Source organism: Mustela lutreola, chromosome 3, assembly GCF_030435805.1.
Source record: "Mustela lutreola isolate mMusLut2 chromosome 3, mMusLut2.pri, whole genome shotgun sequence".
In the NCBI taxonomy this organism is placed as follows: Eukaryota; Metazoa; Chordata; class Mammalia; order Carnivora; family Mustelidae; genus Mustela; species Mustela lutreola.
The window spans coordinates 208,738,106-208,762,873 of NC_081292.1; the positions used below are offsets into that span (position 1 = coordinate 208,738,106).

Below are 24,768 nucleotides of genomic sequence, written 5' to 3' on the forward strand. Positions count from 1 at the left end.
CTCTGTGAAAAGCTCAGGTCATGAGCTGAGAATGAGGCCAAGAGAGGGAGGCTAGAGATTTGGGGGACGGGAGAATGCTAAAAATGGTCCGAAGTTTGGAGTGGGAAAATCAGCTGCCTAAAGAGATGTAACAGAACTAACCAGTGTTGCCCAGGAGTGAGAACCTCAAGCAAATTGTTCAGCGTCTCTAAACCTTAGTTTTCTCGTCTGTGAAAGAGCACTGTTTAACCAAGCCCCTGACAGTAACAAACTGAGTTATTTCTGGGTATAGCTACCAAGAAAAGAGTTGGTAAAAGCCGCTTTCTTTTAATGTTGCCTGTGGGACGTTACCATGAAAGAGCCCAGTGTGATGCTAGTGTCACAGCTTCAAACATCCAAGGTGTTCAAGTATTCTCTCTTTTCCTCCAGTGTCAATCTGACTCAGTTGGTTATATTGTTATAGCTAAGTAAGAAATTCATGTAATGAACCTTCATATCATTGCATTATTTAATAAAAGGACAGCAGAGTGTTTTCTTTTTACATAATCATCGTTCAGTAAATGTTACATGGTGAAGGATTATGCTTTAATCTCCTTTTCACTAGAAAGGTTTTCTAAGGAAACGACTTGGAGTCTTTCACATTTATCAGATGCCTTTTCATGATTCTTTTCCATTTTTGCAATTCTTGATCCGAACTGCATGGCCCGCTTTGGCAGAAGAGCAGAGGTTGTTAAGCCAAGTTCCACTGCTGCAAGACGCAAAATTAGTTTTTCACCAATTCCACGGGGCAAAGTCAAGTCTGCCTTTTCCCAAACCGGTAGGGAATTTAGAAAGGAGACAACATTTTCATCCAGAAAAGGAAATCTAAAATAAACAGATAAATAGAACCATAAATACAATCACATAAGTATTAAAAAAAGTTATGATTTTTCTTTTACGTTTCATTCAACATTAAAATTTATAGCATCAAATTAATTTTTGATGGCACTGTTTTTCTCAATTAAAAATATTCTGGTCATTTACACAATTTTACGGCTAAAACTTAATCACATTAACAAATATTTCACATGACTAATTTTAATACATAGGCTACACATAAATTCAATTTCAGAGGCTATACACAAATTCATAGGCTATACGCTAATACATAAATTCAATTCTGCCTCAAAAAATAAATAAATTAGGCCTATGGTAAGAAATAATCTCAAATTGTTTCACAAGGTTTCTTTGGGGATGGATGCCTTGAAAATAAGTACAGTCTTTTTTTTTCTTTTTTTAAGATTTCATTTATTTATTTGAGAGCCCGAGTGGGGATGGGGGGGTATGGGGGTGCTGGGACAAGAACAAGCAGGCTCCCTGCTGAGCAGGAAACCTAATGCAGGACTGCATCCCAGGACTCTGGGATCATGACCTGAGCTGAAGGCAGAGGCTTAACTGACTGAGCCACCCAGATGTCCCACAAGTATAGTCTTGACTCAATTACTCAATCTGTGTGCTCTCTATCACGTCAAAAGAAAACAAACTTTAGAGGGTATGAAATCAATATAGAAGGGCTCTATAATCCTGAACTTGTGAAACATTTACTTAGGGTAAAATTTTATGGCATCAAAATGATTTAGGGACGCCTGGGTGGCTCGGTCAGTTGAGCGTCTGACTCTGGGTTTCAGCTCAGGTCGCGATCTCCCAGTCAGGGCCGAGCCCTGAGTCCGGCTCTGTGCTCAGCACGGCGTCTGCTTTCCCTCTCCCTCCACCTTTCCCTGTTCGCACTCCTGCACACTCTCTCTCTCTGAAATAAATGAATCTTAGAATTGGGGTGCCTGGGTGACACGGTTAAGGGTCCGATTCTTGGTTTTGGCTCAGGGGATGGTTGGTTGGGGGACTGAGCCCCATGTGAGGCTCCAAGCTTAGCAGGGAGTCTGCTTGAGGATTCTCTCCCCCTCTGCTCCCTCGCTCATGCTCTCTCTCTGAAATAAATAAATCTTCTAAAAAATTGTTTGATTACATGTATGCCCTTTAAACGGAGACAAATGGTGTAACAGAACAAAGTATTAGATTGAAAAAAAAAAAAACTTTCTGCCTCTTGGTTTCCCTAGCTTCCTATAAAATTCTCGTTTTTGTTTAAAACACTTTGAAACTCTCCCTCCAGTTCTTTAAATGCAATACTGTTACATTAGTGTTTCTGTTTTATTGTATCTTATTCTCGCTTACACAGAGACACCAGAAAGGGTAAAGGCACTTGTTATATGGAGTATTTTATAAAAGTGAATCAACTGTAAAAACATCTCTAAGATAATCTAATTAATTGATCACTGTTAATATATATGCCAAGATACATAATGAATTATTTAGATCCAGCCACTATCATATTTGTTAAAGCACAAGTCTGTATTCGTTGTTTCAAACTTTCTTCATATGCACTTTTATATGAGGGTATCATATGGGGCCTTTAGAATTAAGTTTTATTAAATAGAATAAATTATTTTCTATGACCTATCTGAAATAAAGACTGAATTTGTCTCTCTCTCAAATACATACACCCTTCAAAAGGAAAACATTTTATACTTTTTATATTATGGTAACATGTATAAATTATGTATGTATATTATATACGTAGAGTTGATATATATAGAATTTACACATTTTCCATATATACTGAAAAGCTGAAGTAGGGTTAAGAGGGAAGTGTTAGAGTGTTGTACTATGATGTTCCAGTTCTCCCAAAGCTTACTAGACTCTCTGTTCTCACATGCTTACACACTTGTAAATAAACTATTGCCTAATAAATTAACCTACTTGAACAAACTTCTGCTTTCTGTAACTAAACAATACCTCTTTCTTTATCCTTAATAATTTAAAGTTGTCTTCAAGCATTTGTTTACTACCATCAGACATTCATTGGAGGTAAAAATAAATCCCTGCATTAAAAAAAGAATATACATATGAAAGTGCCCTGATCTCTTTGACACTTTCAGGTAATCTGCAATGTCTGACCAGACTGAGTCCGAGGAGAGGTGGGTGTGGATCGCTGCTCACAGACTGTCCATGGCGACAAAGCCCCGTGCCCTCATGCTGGAGGGGAAAGCGTGGGAATAGGGCCTATGCTCTTACTGGGACGAAAGCAAACATTTGAAACAAACCCCAACCCTTTAAAAATACCCTCTCTCAGCATTCCATTACCTCAGTTTTATAGTCTTTTCCACTGTAACATGGAAAACAATCACGTCATTGTATTATCTTTGAAAGTTACCAAAAAGACATTTCTTAGACAATGAGTTCTGGAAAACAACTGCTCCCCAACAGCTCCCCAGCTTTCCCTCTGATGGACAGTGTTTGTGACAGAGGCCGAGACATTACTGTCTCTACTGCTATTCGTGTGAATGGTCTCCAAAGAGAAGGAACGTTAAAATCTTCTCTTACAGTCTAGAGTTTCTACAGAACCACCCACAGCACTCACGTAAGCAGAATTACCTTGCTTCTTTTCCATGATCACCAATAACTCTGTCATCACGACCAAGGTTTCTAGAAGATATTCGTCCCAGCTCCATCTCAATTTCCTGAATCAATCCTTCCATTCCGTGTGTGTGAAAGCGGACACGGTGGCGAGAATAACCCGCAAGCTGCTCGTCAGCACCAATTCCAGAAAGAACCACCTGTGATGGTTTAAGGAAAACCACACTCCCAATATGAGATAAAGGAAATAACTCAAAATAAAAGCAAAGCTTTAAAAGTTATTTATCTTAAACACAACATTTTCTGACAAAAACAAGGGAAGTCATTAAATAGTAAAATATGCCCAATTTTTAAAACCTAAATGTTAGTACCTTCAAAGGGTCCAAATCAGGTCTCGGAAATTCCGAGTCCAGTGTGCCTGCCCTCCCGTACCTTCGCACTGCTCTGATAGGATCCCATGTCGCCGTGGGCCGCTAACCAACCAGCTCCTCTCGCAGCAAACCAGACTGCGCAGCCAATGCTGTCATCCAACACTGTATCCAAGGGCTGAACCAAGTGGCGTATTCGAGCTCGTCTTAACTCTTGCAGTTCCTCCAGAGAAACATTAATTTCAACGAAATTCCAAATCCGGGAAGGGTTGGCGGCTTGTAGCTCCTTTAATCCCGCTCTTCCTGTGACTCGATCTGGCACATCGAATTGTCTGTCAACGCCCCTGTCCCCGCTGCCAGTGGCATTATCTCCAGAGGATTCCTTGGAAGGTGTTTCATAATGACTTTTCTGGTTTTTCCTCTTTTGGTTAAAACCAGCTAATACGGTCTTCTCTTTAGTCGCGAAAGCCACGTTAAGAAGATCAATGGGTTCATCCAGGGGTATGTGGAGGTCTGCGAGGGCTGCAAGAACCATGGAATCGACGCCCCCCGAAAACAGGACCGCGACGTTTGCTCTCCTGGTGCCCATTTCCAAAGCCGCACTGGGGGTCAGGTTTGCATCCCTGGGTAAGCACGAGACACGCCTCTGCACTGCAAGACTCAGGACCTCAAGGAACTGCTGAACGACTTCCTTTGTGTGTCTGTCAGTAAGAAACATCTGAAGCGTTTCCCTTGTGGGAGGGACACTGACGGTTCCTCGGGGTATCTCGAGGGGAGCTTGAGGCAACGTCCTATTTAAAGGAACAACAGGTTCTTTCAGATGTAGTCCAGCTTCATTTGCTACCACTGATACAAATGTTGGCAAGTCTGCTGAAACCTGAATTAGGCTATTAACACACTCCTTGATAACATTCTCCCCAGAAACAGATTGCCAAGGGTACAATTTTAAAACCACAGATTTGGACATGGAAGCAGATTTGAGATCAATTCTGAAAATTCCAGATGCTGGAACTTCTTGCCACTGACTGGCCCCTCCGGATGTCTGCGGGCCGACTGAAGAGAGGCAGAAACTCTTGTCCAAGTTACTAAAATGCCAAAGCAGGCTACGGCGACCAAAAAAGTCTCTACCAAACCACAAATGATGACTAGACGCTTGGTAATACATAAAAGACCAAGGACCTTGGACTTCTGAGAAGAGTGACAAAATATCAGATTCATTCTTACAGGAGGAAAGGTAATTAAACATTATTTGAGTATCATTCTCTTCAGCTTCAACCTTTATGCCACTGAACACTTCTCCATTCCACAGGAAAACATCGTCCCGTTCACCTTCCACAGGCTGGGCAGTCAAAACACCTCTTAAGTGAAGGACATGCCCAGAAAACACACACTGGTAGCTAACACTGGACTTTAACAACTGTTTACTACTACTGGGTCCCCGCTGGCTAAGATTATACAGTAAATCCTCTTTCAAATCTTTGCTGAAATGCTCAACAGAAAAGCTCACAGAACAACAAATGCCACACATTGTTATGTGAAATCAAGTTGACTCTTTCTTGATTTTGGTCTTCTCTGAGTTTTCTAATTCTTGATATTCTTTTTTCAGTTCATCCAATATATCTGTAGGGAAGGGGAGAAGAAATAAGTAAAATTAAAATTCTCGGACCTTTCCCTAGTAATTCATAGAGCAGCACTTACCAAGATCAAACCACTAGAGAGATCAAACCACTGCATTCAAAAGGCTTCTAATGACGATTATCTTTTGGGAAGATAATTTCTGTTTATTAAATGCTTATTTTGGCCCAGGCACGGGCTATGAACTTTATCTATTCCTTCTTATTTGAATGTCCTCAGCCTCTAGAAGTCCAGTGAGCTACCCATTGTGCCATAGAGCCACCTTATTCCTTCCTGTTTGAATCCCAAAAAACTTTGGAGACTCAAAGTAATTCACTCAAAGTTACAAAGGCAGAAAGTGGCAGAGCAGTTTTCATACCTACATCTGCCAAAAAAATGCTAAAGCAAACATTAATAATTATGGCTTTCTAATTCATCTTATATATTTTTATTTTATTTTTTTTTACTGTAGACTTCCATCTTTGGAAGGCTAACTTAACCCACTGAGCCATCCAGGCGCCCTTTGGAAGGCTAACTTAAAGAAAAACCAGACCACAGTATTACTTTCATCTAACATACCGCCATCTGATCTTCAGATATATATTTGAGCATTCAGATGTAGACAGCATAATTTAGGCACTACCATGAGTTTCTACAGAAAACATTGAAAAGGCTTTTCATACATTTCTATATAATATACCCAAAAAACTTACTTTTGCTTTCAGAAAGCATTTCTGTTCGGTCTGCAAGAAAGAATATGTTGCTGTTCTGTTGCTGCCTATATACTTTCTGCAAAACATAATTTAGACTAATATCAGGATTTGATCTAAAAAGCCTATGTCAAAACTCTGAATCCTTTTATTGCATATTCTTGAACTTTAGTAACATACATTCAGAATACCTTAGTAAATATAGGTAAGTAAAAGTCACCCATTATCTTACCACCTAGAAACTGCTACCACTAACACTGAGCTGAAATGTGTTTTTGTCTGCATGTATCAAACTATCAGTTTCCTTGAACAAAAAGGCTCTTATTATAAATAGACTTATTTGCTTTTATCAATGAACAATATATTGGGAAGTATTCTTTTACAACATTACTGTATAGGTATAATACTACAGTTTATTCCATAAGTCCTCAAGTTTTAGACCTTTAAAACATTACCAACTTTATAAATCAATGTGGCAATGAAGTTTTTGTAACTAAATCTTTGTTCACTCAAATACTATAAATGGAACTGGGTCAAAGTGCTACATAGTTTTAAGGTTTTGATACATTCTGCCAACTTGCCCTCTAGAAAGTTTGTATCAGTTGTGACTTAAGTTCTAAAACTCCCAAAGGAACAATACCAGAAATGTTAAACAACCTGTTAGTTATCAAAGGCTTTAAAGGGCTCAAAATAATTTCTTCCTGACCTTTAAAATGTAATTTCTGACAGTATAACTATACATACAGCAGTAGCTTGCTTGTTTATGAATACGTTAATGCACATGACATAAAACAGCCAGGTTAAATATATGGAAGACTTGTGTAAAATAATTTCAGGTAGGGGGAAGCAATTTATGCTTTTTGTTTTTTCAACAATTATCCACAGTCACTTAAAGGCATAGTTTCCTTTCTTAATATATTTAAAAGTTATTCATTTCAAAAGAAAACACCAAATTCAAGGATAAGTCAATGCCATTAGTGATTACAGATCCGAGATAGCACTGTATAATTAATATCGTTTGGTTCAAAGGTACTGCGAGTTTCATATGATGCGAAGAAAACATTATCAACTATAATCAACGCAGACATCCACATACATGTATAAAATCTTGAGCACTTTACACTTCAGCAATGTAAGTAAAAAAAGATGCTGCGACCTTGCAAATTTTAATGTAAATATAAATCTTACATATAATTCTTCTTACTTTAGTATACAGTTAATAAAATATAACCAAACCTTCCCACTTACAATTCAGAATTATCCTCATAACTCACCCTGTTCTTCTTCAGGTTAGAAAGTTCATCCACCACAATTTTTTGTTCTTTAATCTATTGAAATAAAGAAAAACTTCTTAAATCAGAGGCTAGCGAAGTGTGCTCAACTGAGGGCCTTTTTAACTTGGAGATGGGACAAGGGGCTAGAATTCTCCGGTGGCGCAAATGGGCGGTCTGCAAACACACGGATTCTTTCAGAACCGCAGCGTGTGGGCTGCAGCCCGGGCAGCTGGGAGAGGAAACCGTGTCTACACCTGACAGGTGCCCGAGAGCCCCCTGACCCAGACCGGGGGTTTGGGGAGGGTCACCAGCACTCCTGCAAGGGCCCCCGTTACTCAACAAAGTCTGCGCTTTTTGTTTCAAACAGACAATATGCATCAAAATTAGTATCGGTTTTCAAGGACTTCTTTCAAGTCACACTTCTGCTCTTTTAAAAAGCAGCGCGCGTCACGGGCTGGCAATGGTTTCCGCGGTTTCTGCGCGAAGAGCGGAGCCAGGCGCTCAGCGCGAGTAGGTCGTGCGAACGCCCTCACCGGCCCGAGGCCGAGCGCTTTCCTTCCAGGCTCTGCTCCTGGTCCCGTTTCCGAGGCGGAACCGGGCCGGCTCGGCGGCGGCCGCGTCTTCCCCAGCAGGGCCGGTCCGCCCCGCGCCCGTCGGAGACCCTCGTCCGAAGGCAGAAACGCTCGTTCCGGCGGCGGCGGCTGCGCTCCGAGGCGGAGTCCCCGCGGCGGGACCGTCCCCGCGTCGGCCACTGACCGGCCACTGACTCCCGGGCGAGCCCGTGTGGGCGGCTTCGGACCCGCGTCGGGCAGACCCGACCCCCTGGCCCGGCGGGCGCGCTCGTCCCTTAACGAGGGGACGACCCCGAGGGGTCCGGCTTGGCGGACCGGTCGCTGCCCGGGACGGGGCCGATCCGCCCCGAGACCACTCGCAGCCGAAAGGCCGTCGCACGGCGGGGCCCAGCGCGTGCCGGAGCGTCTGTCTGCGGGCGGTCGCGCCCCCGCACCCGGGCCTCCCCGCCCCTCCGCCGGCAGCCCGCGACCGAGCGCGCGGCGGGACCCTGGCGGGCGAGCGGGGCGCGTGCGGGGTGCGGGTGCGCGGACCGACGGGCTCGACGACGGCGCTTCCACACGGACCGCGCGGGTCTTCGCGACCAACACGGCAGGTCCGGGGCGAGGTCACGGGTCGGGGGCGAGGCGCTGCCAGCAGCTCGGAAAGCGCAGAGACCCAGGCACGCCTCGGTGCCCGCGCCGCCCGCGTCTAAGCGGGGCGAACCTCACGGTCTCCGCTGAACGCGCCGCCGAACGCGACGACTGAGGGGCGAGCGGCCGTCCGGGCCGCACTCACCCTGCTGCCGAGGTCGTCCTTGCGCAGCCCCGCGCCGTCCTCCGGCCGCCACCCGCCGCTGGGCATCTCCACGGCGCGGGGAACGCGGGCCGCCCGGCCCGCACCGGCGTCCGCTCCCGCCAGGCCTCGGCCTCCGCGCGTGCGCACTCCCGGGGCCCCGCCCCCTCCCATCAGCCTCAGCGACAGCGGCTGCGCAATCCGATGGAGCGTGCAGGGGTTGTGCGCGTGCGCACAGATGCTCGGGGAGCACGTGATCCCGGCTGTGCGGTTCGAGAGGTTTCCGGAGGGTCCCCTAGTGGAGCCAGCGCAGAAAGGCTCCCGCGGCCTCCGCACGTCCGGGAACCCGGTGGACTGTGCGTCCCGTGCGCCCTCCAGTGGTAAGCGGGAGGAATGGAAGCGGGGCGGAGAGGACCGCGGGGACGGGGGCGAGGAAGGATGCGCCGCGGGCGGGGGTGGAAGATACATTGTTGACGGCGGACCGCAGGGGGTGGTCAGTTTCCGTTACCTTCTTCCTGGGCTTGGGAGAGAAATGCCGCGGGGCTTCCGGAGAAGCGTGCGATGTACGTGGGCTCCATGCAGCCTTCGCGGCGTCTGTCCCGTGAGAAAAGTCCTCCAGACTCAGCGAGGACATTGCTGGGTGACTTGTAGGTTCTGAAGCGGCCGCCGTCGGGTGGGATCGAGCTTGCTTGTTCAGCTTGCGTCCAGCTCCGCGAGTCTAGCGGTTTCTTCACCAGTCGTGCTCGGTGTCTCGTGAGCTCTTCGGTTTTGACGTCTTACCTGTTCGTGAACTGATGCGCTGAAGAAAACTCCGGCGTGTTGTGCCGGCGAGAGCCGTGATTTCGGGTCCGCCGTCGCGCCCCGCGCTCGAGCGCGGGCATCTCGGGGTCCGGAGCAGGTGCCGGCGGGCGTGTGCGCGCCTGATGCGGAGGGGCACCTCGGGCTTGCCTCAGCTTGCCTCAGCCCAGGCGTAGCTTTCACTGGCTCCTGGGGTAAATCCAGAAGTGCTTAGAGATCTGTGTTTACTGTTGACTTTCCCTGTTTGCTCATATATTTTTTTAAAGATCTAATTTATTTATTTATTTGACAGAGATCACAGGTAGGCAGAGAGGCGGGCAGAGAGAGAGGAGGAAGCAGGCTCCCCGCTGAGCAGAGAGCCCGATGCGGGACTCGATCCCAGGACCCTGAGATCATGACCCGAGCCGAAGGCAGCGGCTCAACCCACTGAGCCACCTAGGTGACCATCCCTGTTTGCTCATATTTTAAAGTTTTGTTTTTGTTTCTAATGTATGGATGCCTGATAAATTATTATACATTACTAAGAGCCACGATGAATTTGGTTTCGTGTATGTCCGTTTGATGATACCTATTGCATGCTGGGTATTTAGTTTCTATTAGAAGAGAGATGAGGAGAATCCAGTTTTTTGGTCTTTTTTGTTTGTCCTCTGTGAGCTCAAATTAATTAAGAACTTTGTGTCCACTGGGAAGGAAAACTGGATTTTTGACTTCTAGGCTGGTTAATCTTTGTATTTCTCTTGTGCTTTCAACCCAAGATAGATGTAAAACTGGAGCTATAAGCTCTCTATGTGTCCATATGACTAGAATTTAAAATAGCCTTTATATGTTGCTATCTGAGTGTAAAATGTTTTCATACTTCTGGAGGGTATTAATAAATTCCATTATAATGTCTTTTAAATTAAAGAACTTCTGTTCTGATTGGTCTATAGACATAAATGTGTTCTTGGATAAATCCCCAAATCTAAAAAAGCCCCAAATTTCTAGTATTTAATATGTGTTGGACTTTTTTTTTTTTTGCTTGACAGTATCGTGTTTTTATTTTTATTTATTTTTATTAACATGTAATCTATTACTTGCTTCAGGGGTACAGATCTGTGAATCACTAGATCACCAGTCTTAAAACAATTCACAGAACTCATCATAATACATATCCTCCCCAATGTCCATAACCCCCCCACCCTATCCCTCCCCCCCCCACCCTATCCCTCCCCCCCCCACCCCCCTAGCAACCCACAGTTTATTTCTTGAGATTAAGAGTCTCTTATGGTTTGTCTCCCTCCCTGGCCCCATCTTGTTTAATTTTTTCCTTCCCTTCCCCCATGACGCCCCAACCTGCCTCTCAAATTCCTCATGTGCTGAACTATTATGGAAAAAATTTCTTCTTAGAAAAACTGCTAGCTTAGATAAATTTGAAGAATACAAATTTATATAAGTAATGTGAGTCTTTGGAGAAATCAAGTTAGATTAAAATTTTTGGTTTAAGAAATAAAAAAGCACATATGTTTTTGTGCTGATTTGTCAATGATAAAATACAGATACATTTTTAATGACATTTAAATTTGTCTTTTTATGAAGAGATTAACTAATCTAAATTTCCCAAGCTGCTTTTATTGATTTACTGGTGAAATAAGCTGGCATTATGGCTATAAAATATGGAAATTTATGAAAAATGTATATTTATATCTACTAAAATGAATAATTAGACAGACTTTTTACATCAACATAGTTATGTTCTGTATCATGTAATTTTATGCATAACTCCAAAATCCTTAGGTAAATTGAAATCCTGAGATAAGAAATTGGGTTATTTAATGATTAATCATTAGGTAAGTAGATAACTTATTTTTAAAAATTGAATACAGAAACACTGATTAGTAGAAACATAATTTTAATTTTATTTATATACTTTTGCTTCTTGTTTTTATACACTTTAGAATGGATGTCCTTTGGGGTCTTTTTTTTTTTTAAGATTTTATTCATTTATTTGACAGACAGAAATCACAAGTAGGCGGAGAGGCAAGCAGAGAGAGGGAAGCAGGCTCCCCACTGAGCAGAGAGCCCCATGCGGGGCTCGACCCCAAGACCCTGGAATCATGACCTGAGCTGAAGGCGGAGGCCTTAACCCACCGAGCCACCCAGGCGCCCCCTTTTGGGTCTTTTTAAAAAATGTTTTTTAAATTTATTTTTTAAGATTTGATTTTTTATTTGACAGAGAGAGAGAGAGAGGGAGAGAGAGGACACAAGCAGGGGAGTGGCAGAGGGAGAAGCAGGCTCCCGCTGAGCAGGGAGAAAATATGGGATTGATTCCAGGGCCCTAGGATCATGACCTAAGCCAAAGGCAGACTAACTAACTGAGCCACCCAGATGCCCAATTTTTAACAATCTTATTACCAACTATTATATTAACTAAAAAACCTAAAATTTGGCATTCTTTTAACTCACCTCCTGTTTACCATTTTCAGAAGGTGTAAAAAGAAAGTGATTGACTGTAGATAGTTGTATTTTGTTGTTTCTTATGAGCATTATTTATCTGCAAAAATATTTGCATATGACAGTTCTCAATTACCTACCTCTAGTTCTATGAAATAGAAGTTACTAAATTGCTTTAAAGTTATAATTAGTATGGATGGCAAAGATCTCATTAGAGGCAAGAGTAGTGGAGAATGCAGGTAATGGGATGAATCTTGTTTTGCAAGAAAAAAGAGGGTTCCAGGTACAGCGTTGCTTTATTCCAGAATGCGAAGGAGCACAGTGAAAGGCAAGACTTGAGGAGATGGAGTAAACTGGACCAGACTGGATGAAGGTGGATTTTATTTACCTGCTTTATAATACCTGGGCCTGAAAAGAAGCTATGAAATACATTAAAATTTTGGCAAAGTACATTAGCACAAGATAATATATTTAAAATTTCTAAAATATTTTATTTCTTTATTTGAGAGAGAGAGCGCGCATGAGAGAGAGAGAGAGAGCACAAGCAGGGGAAGGAGTAGAGGGAGAAGCTGACTCCTTGCCAAGCAAGTGGCCTGATGGGGATCTATCCCAGGACCCGAGGATCCTGACCTGAGCCACAGGCAGACCAACTGACAGAGCCACCCAGGCGCCCAGTGTTTAACAGTTTTATTACCAACTATTGTATTAATTAAAAAACTAAAATTTGGCATTCTTGTAACTCAACTCCTGGTTGCATTCCCCAAAACCTTTAGGGTTATATACAGTTAAGCTGGTGGGAACCTGGGAGCACACCTCTCCTGACACATGGGTGTTATTTTAGTTCATGCTCAGAGGCAGAGTTGTGGCTTTTCTCTATAGCTAGAGACCGAGCTTCCCAGGACGTTGTTCTTCCTCATACTCCGCGGTTGGTAGCAGCGGCTGGCAGGGTGGGCGTTCTAGCTCTGCTTTGAGTTGACTCCTTGATCCATGATTTTGTCCATACTGAGTGGTCAGAAATACCGCAGGCCAGTCTATAGCTGCTTACCCCCTTTTGGTGGTGGATTGTTGCTTATGGCTGTGTTTGGCTTGGATGTTTTTTGTGGTTGTTGTTTTTTTTTTTTTTTTTTTAAATTTCTGGGGGCCTCTCAAGGTGGCATACTACTTAACAAAGTAGTGGTATTCATATTTGTGTGGTGAGAAACTGTTTTCAAAGTTCTTTCACATTTTATCTTTTTTTTCATGTATACCCTATTGTTTCTATTTCCTCCCTCAACTGCTATAATTCCTACACTGCTTAAAATAACATTTTGGGGTTACCTGGCATCATTTGTCTTGTGTGACTGGCTCAGGACTGACCATGTGCAGCCCACCACAGAATGAAGTAGACTCTTCTTCCTTCTTTCATTTAAGTCCATTCCTGTCATGCACCCTACCTGGTAAGATAACTTCATGTTTATTAAAGCTGTTATATTCTTGCTCTGGTGCTGCATGAATGTATTTCATTCTGTTTAACAATACATAATTCACTATTGACCTTTTTATGAAAGCATAAAGCATTATTACCCTTCCTTCCAAGGTTTTGAATGATGGTTCCCCCACCACTGTCTTCCCTTGCTTTCTTGGTATATTGCAACACACAATTGTTTCTAGACACATAAGTCTCCTCTCTTGTCTTTCCCAAATGAAGTGTGGAATAGTGCTGTGGTTCCCACATACTATGGTAGCTGGGTGCCCTTCTAACTATGTAAAATCATCTGAAAGTTTTGTTCATATACATAGTGATTTCTCAGTCCTTTCCTCAGATTTACTGGATCAAATCTTTGGAACCGGGATATGGTTGTCTGCTACATCGCTTAGTATTTACGATTTGTCCTGTAATCAAAATGGCTGGGCTTGAATGTAGGCTTATATTTATTATATGTGTGACTTTGGATAAGTCATTCACCTCTCAAGCCCCAGTTTCCTAATCTGTAGAATGGGAGTAGTAAGTGTGCTTAAGTCAAAGGGTTGTTAGGAAGATTGGGTGAGTTAGTGTTTGTAAGATGTTTATAATAGTTTCAGGCATATAGTAAGCACTATCTAAGTGTGTGTTAAGGAGATAAGTTAGAAGTTACCCCAGGTGAATTTGACACAAGCGATGGAGCAGAAAGAACCAGGTTCCAGAAGCTTGGCCTGATTTTCATCGAAGGTCTGTCTTCTCTTCTACTTCCAGTGACCCCAACAGGGCTAAGGCTGAAGGTGTTGATTATCTTGGTTGTCACAATAAATGGACGGTTCTGTTAACTCTGATGAGGTAGGACTAGTTGGAAGCCAACTGAAAGGAGACAGACTGACCCACAGACTTTTAAGAAGTCTAGACTAGCAGGCTTCCAGGAGACAGCACTGGAAATGGCATGGGGTGGGATTTTGGCCTGGCTCTAAATAACAAAGAGACAAAATCAAGGATGAGGTAATATTGTCATACAAGTAGGTGATTTGCATCAGGAATTCTGTCAGACTGTGACAAGGCCTAAGTATGGCTGGTGTTTATAAGCAGGGTTCTAGTATCAGAAGGCAGACTACTGGGTCTTATCATACAGGCACTGGGGGGAGGAGACAGTGTCTTAGCTTAGTAGAGAACCACATCAGCCTGATCTTGGTCACTTAAGGGAAATGGCCGAGTCCCCAAGCACTGGGCAGGAGATGAGTAAACCCTTTCAACTAGAGAGAAGATGGGTTCTGCAACTTCGTTTCAGGTATGGAATGTGGAGCTTGGACACACTTGACTCTTACAGCCACATCACTTTGGGGCTCTCGTGCAGGGCAGGGATTGGAGGAAGATAAATGAGACACCCAGGTGAAAAATTTAAGGATGTACACACACTCAGGGTATTGCAGTGAGCACCTCTGTAGATTTCATCCCTAGGTATCTCATACTCCTCATTCTAGGCGGGCCCAGCTCTTGTATCTACTGGGTCTGAACATCTCATTATTGGTGATACAGTCTTACAGTGCAGGGCTCAGTGTGGCTTGTCAGTGACAGCAGTGGAGGTTGCTTTTTATGGTACCCATATATCTTTCCATCTCTGACAGTTAAGAAAAAGGCTGATTAAAATGATCTTAGCTTCTGCCATAATTTCTGTGATATGTTCACCTCATTTCTCAAAACTAGGGATATGCTTAAAAATTTTTGTTCTACATTATTGAAGAAGCAAGGTTAAATGTAACCATCTCTGTGAGCTAGATTACAGTGAATGGCTAAGTCAATTGAATAAAGTTATGAAATGCTTAATATCTGGAGAGTGCTAAAGTGATTAGTCATTTATTGTTATCAAATTTGCATTTAGGTGCTTTTAAAACATGCAGAAATGCATCCATCTGAGTGAATCCATAGGAACAAATAAAGTCTAAATGATGTATGAATAATATATATTTATATATTTGCATAGTGTTTCTTTATATGCCCTCCTTATAATGTAGAGCTAGGTATTTTTACCCCAGTTCTAATTGTTAGCTATAATAAAGTTTTATAAAGCTGTTACTTCAGATCTGTTTATGGTAACAGTGTAACTCTTCCTTGGTGTCTTAAGTTTTTGTTTTTATTTTTCCTTTCTTTATGAAGCAATTACCAGGAAAATTATATTTGTGTTATCACAGTATGAACAAGCAAACAAGTTAGTTCAATTTATAAGTTATTTTGCTTGTAGGTTCTGTTGTTTTAGTATTAAAAGCATTGCTACACTGTGGTTATTTGCTTGCCCTAGTAAAACAAAACAAAACAACACATGGATATGTGTCCACAGCTCCCAGGGGTTTTATAGTGGAAGTTGTGTGCAAGCCTGAGATTAACTCCCGATGACTAAAGCTGTACTCAGTGCTGACGTACTGTGTCATAGGTGTGGCTGCCACCACAGCTGGGCCTGTGTGGTTGAGCCTTCTTGAAAGAAGGAGCAGAAGATAATTTTTGCAGAAGAAAGAATTTATATAAGGGACAGGGGAAGAGGGAGTTGGTGAGAGTATGGAGGAAGTTGGGCAGTTAGAACTTGAGAGACTGGTGTTCAGAGAATAGAAATTATGATCATACCAGTGGTACTAATATTTGAACTAATTGTAATTTTACTTAAGAGTTAAGTAAATGAAGACAAAATGTAACTACGTACAGTTGTTTATTAATATAAACCTATAACGGGGCCTTGGCTTTTATTCTATGTTACGTGGTTTAATTAAAGTGTTTAGTTCAACTAAAGAAAATTTGTATCAAGGCATGAAAATTTCTTTTGTTGTTGTTGTTGATTTCCTTTTTTAGTTTCAAGTTTTTATTTAAATTCCAGTTAGTGGGATGCCTGGGCAGTTCAGTAGGTTAAACATCTGACTTCGGCTCAGGTCATAATCTTGGGGGTCCTGGGATGGAACCCCATTGGGGCTTCATGCTCAGCAGGGTGTATGTTTGTGCCTCTCCCTCTCCTTCTGCATCTCCCCCCCGCTATGCTAACTCTCTCTCTCTCTCTCAAATAAATAAATAAATAAATAAATGTTTAAAAAAGATAAATTCCGTTTAGTTATCATACAGTGTAATATCAGTTTCAGGAGTATAATTTAGGAGTATAATCTAGTGATTTATCACGCTCATCTCAAGTGCCCTCTTTTTTTTTTTTTTTAAGATTTTATTTATTTATTTGAAAGACAGAGATCACAAGTTTGCAGACAGGCAGGCAGAGAGAGGGGGAAGCAGGCTCCCTGCAGAGCAGAGAGCCCGATGTGGGGCTCGATCCCAGGACCCTGAGATCATGACCTGAGCCGAAGGCAGAGGCTTTAACCCACTGAGCCACCCAGTGCCCTCTTAATACCCATCATCCATTTAACCCATCCTCCACCCGCCTCCCCGCCAGCAATCCTCAGTTTGTTCTCTATAATTAAGAGTTTATGTTATGGTTTGCCTCTCCACCCCCCTCAATATGCATCTGTTTTATTTCTTAAATTCTACATATGGGTGAAATCATACGGTATTTTTCTTTCTCTGACCAACTGACTTTGCCTAGAATAACATACTCTAGCTCCATCCATGCTGTTGCAAACAGCAAGATTTCATTCTTTTTTATGGCTCATTAATATTCCAACACACACACACACACACACCCCACCTCTTCTTTGCCCATTCATCAGTAGTTAGATATTTGGGCTCTTTCCATAATTTGGCTATTGTTGATAATGCTGCTATAGACAATAGGGTGCGTGTATCTCTTCAAGTCAGTATTTTTGTATCTGGGTAAATACCTAATAGTGCAATTGTTGGATCATAGGGTAGTTCTATTTTTAACATTTTGAAGAACCTCCATACTGTTTTCCACAATAGCTGTACCAGTTTGCATTCCTGGCAACAGTACAAGAGGGTTCCCCTTTCTCCATATCCTTGCCAACCTCTGTTTTTTCCTGTTAAATTTTGATGATTCTGATGGGTATAAGGTGATATCTCATTATAGTTTTGATTTGTATTTCCCTGATGATGAATGATGTTGAGCATCTTTTCATGTGTCTATTAGGCATCTGGATGTCTTCCTTGGAAAAATGACTATTCATATCTTCTGCCCATTTCTTAACTGAATTATTTATCTTTTGAGTGTTGAGTTTGAGAAGTTCTTTATAGATTTTGAATACCAACCCTTTATCACATAGGTCATTTGCAGATATCTCTCCCATTCCATTGGTTGCCTTTTAGTGATGTTGATTGTTTCCTTCATTGGGCAGAAACTTTTTATCTTGATGAAATCCCAATAGTTCACTTATGCTTTTGTTCCCTTGCCTCTGCAGTAATATCTAGTAAGTAGTCGCTACAGCTGAGGCCTGTTTTCTTCTCTAGGATTTTGGTGGTTTCCTGTCTCACGTTTAGGTCTTTCAACCATTTTGGATTTGTTTTTGTGTATGGTGAAAGAAAGTGGTCCTATTTCATTCTTTTGCATTTTGCTGTATAGTTTTTCCAGTACCATTTGTTGAAGAGATTATCTTTTTTTTCCATTGGATATTCTTTTCTGCTTTGTTAAAGATTAGTTGGCTATAAAGTTACGGGTCCATTTCTGGGTTCTCTATTCTGTTCCATTGATCTAGGTGTCTGTTTTTGTGCCAGTTCTATACTGTCTTGATCTTACACCTTTGTAATATAGCTTGAAGTTCAGAATTGTGATGCCTCCAGTTTTGCTTTTCCTTTTCAAGATTGTTTTGGTACTCAAGGTCTTTTTGTGGTTCCATACAAATCTTAAGATTGTTTGTTCAAGCTCTGTGAAAATTGCTATTGGTAATTTGGTAGGGATTGCATTAAATGTGTGGATTGTTTTGGGTAGTATAGACATTTTAACACTATTTGTTCTTCTTATCCATAAACATGGAATGTTTTTGCATTTCTTTGTTTCATCTTCAATTTCTTTCATAAGTGTTGTATAGTTTTCAGAGTACAGATTTTTTATCTCTTTGGTTAGGTTTATTCCTAGGTATCTTATGGTTTTTAGTACAATTGTAAATGGGATTGATTCCTTGATTGCTCTTTCTGAAACTTTGTTATTAGTGTATAGAAATGCAACAGATTTCTGTATGTTGATTTTGTATCCTGTAACTTTACTAAATTCATATATCAGTTCTAGCAATTTTTTTGTGGACTTTTATTGGTTTTCTATATGTGGTAGCATGTCATCTGCAAATAGTGAAAGTTTGACTTCTTTCCTACTGATTTGGATGCCCTTTATTTCTTTTTGTTTTACTACTGAGCCTAGGACTTTCAGTATAATGTTAAATAACAGTGGTGAGGGTGGACATTTCTGTCTTGTTCTTGATTATAGAGGAAAAGTTCTCTGTTTTTCCCTATTGAGGATGATATTAACTGTGGGTCTTTTGTATATGGCCTTTATGATGTTAGGGTATGTTCCCTTTATTCCAACTTTGTTAATGGTTTTTATCAAGAATGGACACTGTTCTTTGTCAGGGGCTTTTTATGCATCTATTGAGAGTTCTTATCTTTTCCTTTCTTATATTTTCCTTTATTAATCATTGATTGATTTGTGGGTATTGAACCACCCTTGAAAGCCAGGAATAATTCCCACTTGATCATGGTGAATGATTCTTTTAATGTATGGTTGGATTCAAATTGCTGGTATATTGTTGAGAATTTTTACATCCATGTTCATCAGGGATATTGGCCTGTAGTTATCTTTTTTTAATGGGGTCTTTGTCTGATTTTGGAATCATGGTAATGCCAGCTTCATAGACTGAGTTTGGAAATTTTTCTTTGATTTCTATTTTTTGGAATAGTTTGAGAAGAATAGGTATTAATTCTTTTTAAATGTCTGGTAGAATTCCCTTGTGAAGCCATCTGGCTCTGGACTTTTTTTGGGAGAGTTTTGATTACATATTCAATTTCTTTGCTGGTTGTCAGTCTGTTCACATTTTTTTTTTGTCTTCTTGTTTCATTCTTGGTAGTTTGTATGTTTCTAGGAATTTATCAATTTTTTCCAGGTTGCCCAATTTGTTGACATATATTTTTTCATGATATTCTTTTATAACTTTGTATTTCTGTGGTGTTGGTTATGATCTCTCCTCTCTCATTTATGATTTTATTTACTTGGGTCCTTTCTGTTTTCTTTTTGAGTAAGTCTGGCTAGGGGTTTATCAATTTTATTAATTTTTCCAAAGAACCAGCTCCTGGCTTCATTGATATGTTCTACTGTTTTTTGTTTGTTAGTTTCTGTATCATGTATTTCTTCTCTGATCTTTATTATTTCCCTTCTTCTTCTGCCTTTAGGTACATTTGTTGTTCTTTTCCTAGCTCCTTTAGGTGTAAGGGTAGGTTACATATTTGAGACTTTTCTTGCTTCTTGAGGTAGTCTTGTATTGCTATATACTTCCCTCTTATGACTGCTCTTACTGCATCCCAAAGGTTTTGGACGACCATGTTTTCATTTTCATTTCTTTCTGTGTACTTTAAATTTCTGCTTTAATTTCCTACATGCCCTTTTCATTCTTTAGTAGGATGTTTTTTAACCTCCATGTACTTGGGGTCTTTCCAAATTTTTTCTTTTGTTTGACTTCAAATTTCATAGCATTGTGGTCAGAAAATATACACACTATGATATCAATCTTTTTGTACTTGTTGAAGCCTGGTATGTGACCTAATATGTGATCTATTCAGGAGAATGTCCTTTGTGTATTTGAAAAGCCTATTTATTCTGCTGCTTTAAGATGAGATGTTTTAAATTTATCTGTACAGTACATTTGGTCCAGCATTCCATTCAAAGCCACTGTTTCTTTGTTGATTTTCTGCTTAGATGATCTGTTCACTGAGGTAAGTGGGGTGTTAAAGTCCCCTCCTATTATTGTATTATTATCAATGAGTTCCTTTATGTTTGCTATTGTTTTACATATTTGGGTGCTCCCAGGTTGGGGGCACAAATATTTATAATTGTTAGATATTCTTGTTGGATACACCCCTTTATTATGATATAATTGTCTCTTCATCTCTTATTACAATCTTTAGTTTAAAATTTAGTTTGTCTGATATGAGTATTGCTCTTTTGGCTTTCTTTTTACATCCATGTGCATGGTAAATGGTTCTCCATCCCCTCAGTTCCAATTTCAGGTGTCTTTAGGTCTAAAATGAGTCTCTTGTAGGTAGCAAATAGATGGGTCTTGTTTTTTTTACCCATTCTGATGCCCTGTGTCTTTTGGAGCATATAGTCTGTTTACATTCAGAGTAATTATTGATAAATATGAATTTAGTGTTATTTTATTACTTGTTTTGTTGTTGTTGTCTCTGTTCCTTCCTAGTCTTTGTCATTTTTATTCTTTCTTTCCCTCAAAGAATCCTCTTTAATACTTCTTGCAGGACTTGTTTAATGGTTACAAACCCCTTTAGTTTTTGTTTGTCTGGGAAACTTTTTATCTCTCCTATTCTGAATGATAGCCTTGGTGTATAGAGTATTCCTGGCTGCATATTTTTCCCATTCAGTGCATTGAATTTATCATGCCACCATCTTTGTCTTGACAACTCTCTGTGGAGAGATTTGCTGCAAAGTTTATTTGTCTTCCCTTATAAGTTAGGGACTTCTTTTGTCTTGCTGCTTTTAGGATTTTTTATCTCTGCATTTTGCAAATTTAACTGTGGTATATCTTGGTGTTGGCCTGCTTTTGTTGATTTTGATGGGATTTCTCTGTTCATCCTGAATTTGGATGTCTGTTTCCTTCCCCAGATTAGGGAAGTTTTCAGCTATAATTTCCTCAAATAAACCTTCTGCCCCCTTTTCCCTCTCTTCTTCTGCGGGGACTCCTATGATATGAATGTTATGCTATGGAGTTCCTGATTTTCCTAAGCCTCCATTTGTGATCTAATATTTTTCTTTCCCTCTTCATTTCAGCTTCATTATTTTCCATAATTTTGTCTTCCATATCACTTATTCATTCTTCTGCTTCTTCCATCTTTGTGGCCATTATATCCAGTTGGCTTCAAATCTCAATTTTGCATTTTTCATTTTGGTCTATCTAGTTTTTAGGTCTTTTATCTCTGATACCAAGGACTCTCTGGTATCTTCTGTGCTTTTCTCAAGCCCAGGTATTATTTATATCTGTTTCAATTAGATCTCTGGCCATGATCTTTTGTTCTTTCTTATGGGATGAATTCCTCCATCTTGGCATTTTTGTCTAGGTCTCTGTCTTCTTACAGGGCCTTGCGCTTCAAGAAGTGTCCCTCATATGCTCTGTGCACTCTGCTGCTTTTTTTGGTCTGCTTTTTCCCTCAAGTCAGTCCTCTGTGGAGTTTCCCCTTGCCTGTAGTTGGGAGTGTTTGGACCTTGGCCAGAGTGTGACAGGTTTTAACTAGGTGTGTTCTGGTCTTCTTGTTTAAAGAGACCTGATACTATTTCCACCAGAGCTGAAGCTTTGCAGAACTCTGTGGTCAATAGATGTGCATGCAGGGCAGGGAGGGGTTGGGAAGTTGCAGTGTGGACTGTGTGTGTGGGGGGTGGGGGAGGGGTGATGTTGGTGCTGCTCTTCCGCAGGAGGGGCCTATTGCTCTGGTTCTCAGGCACACTTGTCCTATAAAGAAGTACCAGCAGAGTGCAGGAGCTGCCACTGTTGGCACTGCACTGCCTATTGAAGTTAGTTTATAGTGAGGGACAGGGGAAAGAAATGGCATGAGCCTCCTCCCTCGTCCCAGAGAGGGAAGTTGGTGTCTAAGAAGTCTCCCAGAAGAGCCAACAATCTCCCCTCATGTACCCAGGTTTTCCTCAGATCCCTGCCTTCATCCTGTCTGTGTCTAAGCTGTCTGCCTGCCTGACCGTGCCGTGAACTTTGGGCTCTATCCCAGACTGGCTGGCTGAGTTTTAAAACTCTAAACTTTCAAGACATGTTATGGTGGGAACCTGTGCTAGTCCCCTGGGGAGGGTCTCAGCCATACTGGGGCTGGTGCAGGTTTGTTCCAGAAGGTCAGTCACACCAAAGTGTAAGTGGGAGGATTTTGTAGTAAAGCAGAACAAAGAGCCAGTATACAGGTTAACCAACCTCAGCAGGTGTCTCTGTCCTTATGCTGAGGGACAGTGATGGAAATGGCAGCTATCAGCTCTTTTGTCCCAGGAGAGGCAATGCCACTTTTCCCAGGTACACTCCAAGAAGGGGGAATTGTCTCTTCCAGTGCTACCTAGGGGATCCTCAGATTGTACAGTCTGTCCCTCCCCCTCCCCACCATCTGCCTTCCTTCCCCACAGGAACACTGCTATGCCTGCCAGTCTCCACACCTGCCACAGTGTGAACTTCTCAAACTCCAGTCTTTGGGCCCTGCTGGTTGTAAAAACTTGTGAAAGTCAGCCCCTCTCACTTTCCCAGTCAGTGGCTTTGGGGAAGCGTTTTCCTTGTGCCATCGCCTGTGTGTTCCTTTCTCTCCTCCTCTCTCTCCCTCCACCCCTGACCAGAGCCACCTCCCTTCCACAACACCCACCATCCATTTCTCCCCCAAACCATGTCACTTTATCTCCTACCTTTCGTGATGTGGCTTCTTCTCTTTCTCTAGTTGTGCAGTTCATTCTGTCAGTCCTCAAATCGATTTCTTTGGTATTCAGAATGATTTGATATTTATCTAGCCATGTTCAAGAGACAAGGAAAGCCTGGGGTCCTCCTATTACTCTGCTATCTTAGCTTGGCATGAAAATTTCTATCATGAGACTCACGGGACCCTGAACCATTTTTTCAATTTAGGAATTCTTTTATTAATAAATTTAATTTTTTAAAAAATAAAAACAAAATATTTCTTAAATTTCCTAAGTGTAGTAATTTAAATATTATATCCTTGTGATATATGAAGAAGGTTACATATTAAGGAAAGAACAAGAAAGAAACTGGTAGGAAAGGAATATCCTTACTGAGAACTAAATGCTCCTGCAACCAACTGTCTAAAACTGGTGTAATATTTTATAGCCCTTTATTAGAGTGATAAGCTCTGTTTTTGAGCTCTATAGTATCTCACTTTTTTCTTTACTTTTTATGCTTAGCTGCTTCTGATTCTAAAATTATAAATTCTGATTAAAGGGCCTCATCAAAAAATCTATCTGATCCCTATTGATAAACTAAGCAAAATACAACAGCATTAATAAAATCCTATGGTATTTCACTGCTTCCTCTTTCATGTACTTAGGAATTACTCAACACCCCAGATAAGTAAGTTCTAGTCTAAAATGTGGAGTCCTCGCTTCTAAAGCTGAGATAGTTCCAATTTGCTAGTTTACTAAATACTTCTAATTCATTGAATAAGTTTCAAGAACTCTGTGCCTCAGTTTCCTTACCTACAAAATAGGATAATAATAAGCACCTGCATTATAAGAGCGTTATGAAGCTCCCTAAAGGGTAACTTAAACATAACTCAAAAAAAAAGAAGAAACAGAAACTACGTTGAAACTTTCTTGGATACAGAATACTGAAAGGAAAGTCATTTATAAGTTTTCCAGGAATTAAGTTTTAAAACCTCTTCTGCAATTGAGGACTTGGTTCATCTCTAAGGACACAATTTCATATGCCATCTGGAAAGACAAGTTTTATAATATAGATATCTGAAGCATCAAGCATCGTGGAATCAAAAAACCCCAAAGTTAACACCTGGAGCTCCCAATTAATTCATGACTATAGGTTTTTAACTTAGTCTCATTAATCTTATGGTCTCAGAATAAAAATACCAATGCTGCTACCAAGAATATGAGTTATTTTTGCCTTTCGGGAATATCTTACTAAATAAGTATAGTTAAATTACTATGCTGTAAAGTGATTAGGTCTTTTTTATTTATGTCATCAGTATTTTCTATTTCTCCACATACATATTTTTCACCTTTTGACCATACATACCTTTACACTTATTCATGCATAGATATCTTATGGGTTTTAGTGGTATTGTAAATGGTAGTTTGGGTTATTATTTTATTTTCCAATTGATCACTTGATAATATATGCAAATGTTTGATTTTGTAGATTGATCTTATGTCTTGTGACCTCACTAAACTCATTTATTCTAGAAACCTTTTTGTAGCTCCTTCAGGATTTCCTATGTAGAAAATTATGTTTCTTGTGAATAAACAGTTTCATTCTTTTTCTTGTCTGATTGCACTGGCTAGAACCTCTAGTATGGTGCTGAATAGGAGTAGTGAGAACACACATCTTTTCGCTGTTCTTAATCTTAGGGGGAAAGCAATCAGTTATTTACCATTAAGTGTGATATTAACAAAAGGAACTTTCATAGGTTTTTAAAATCAGAATGAAAAAGCTGAAAGTTTGTTGAATGGATATTGAATTTTATCAAATGCATTC

General features: G+C 40.9%; 1 protein-coding gene across 5 annotated transcripts; it reads right to left on the minus strand.

Moving 5' to 3' along the window:
• Positions 1 to 473: 473 nt before the first annotated feature.
• Positions 474 to 9,237, minus strand: ASNSD1 (asparagine synthetase domain containing 1). Of its 5 annotated transcripts, none has more exons than XM_059168609.1 (4): positions 7,396 to 7,449; positions 3,862 to 5,417; positions 3,448 to 3,629; positions 474 to 843 (listed from the first exon to the last, which is right to left on the minus strand). In XM_059168609.1, exons 2-4 carry the CDS (start codon positions 5,323 to 5,325, stop codon positions 558 to 560), a joined length of 1,932 nt encoding a protein of 643 aa, XP_059024592.1. In that variant the 5' UTR covers positions 5,326 to 5,417; positions 7,396 to 7,449; the 3' UTR covers positions 474 to 557. The 5 variants fall into 5 exon arrangements, with proteins under 5 accessions (XP_059024592.1, XP_059024593.1, XP_059024594.1 ...); XM_059168610.1 differs by lacking the exon at positions 7,396 to 7,449 and adding an exon at positions 6,125 to 6,200; XM_059168611.1 differs by lacking the exons at positions 474 to 843; positions 3,448 to 3,629 and adding exons at positions 6,125 to 6,200; positions 8,743 to 9,237 and having other exon boundaries at positions 5,192 to 5,417.
• Positions 9,238 to 24,768: the final 15,531 nt, after the last annotated feature.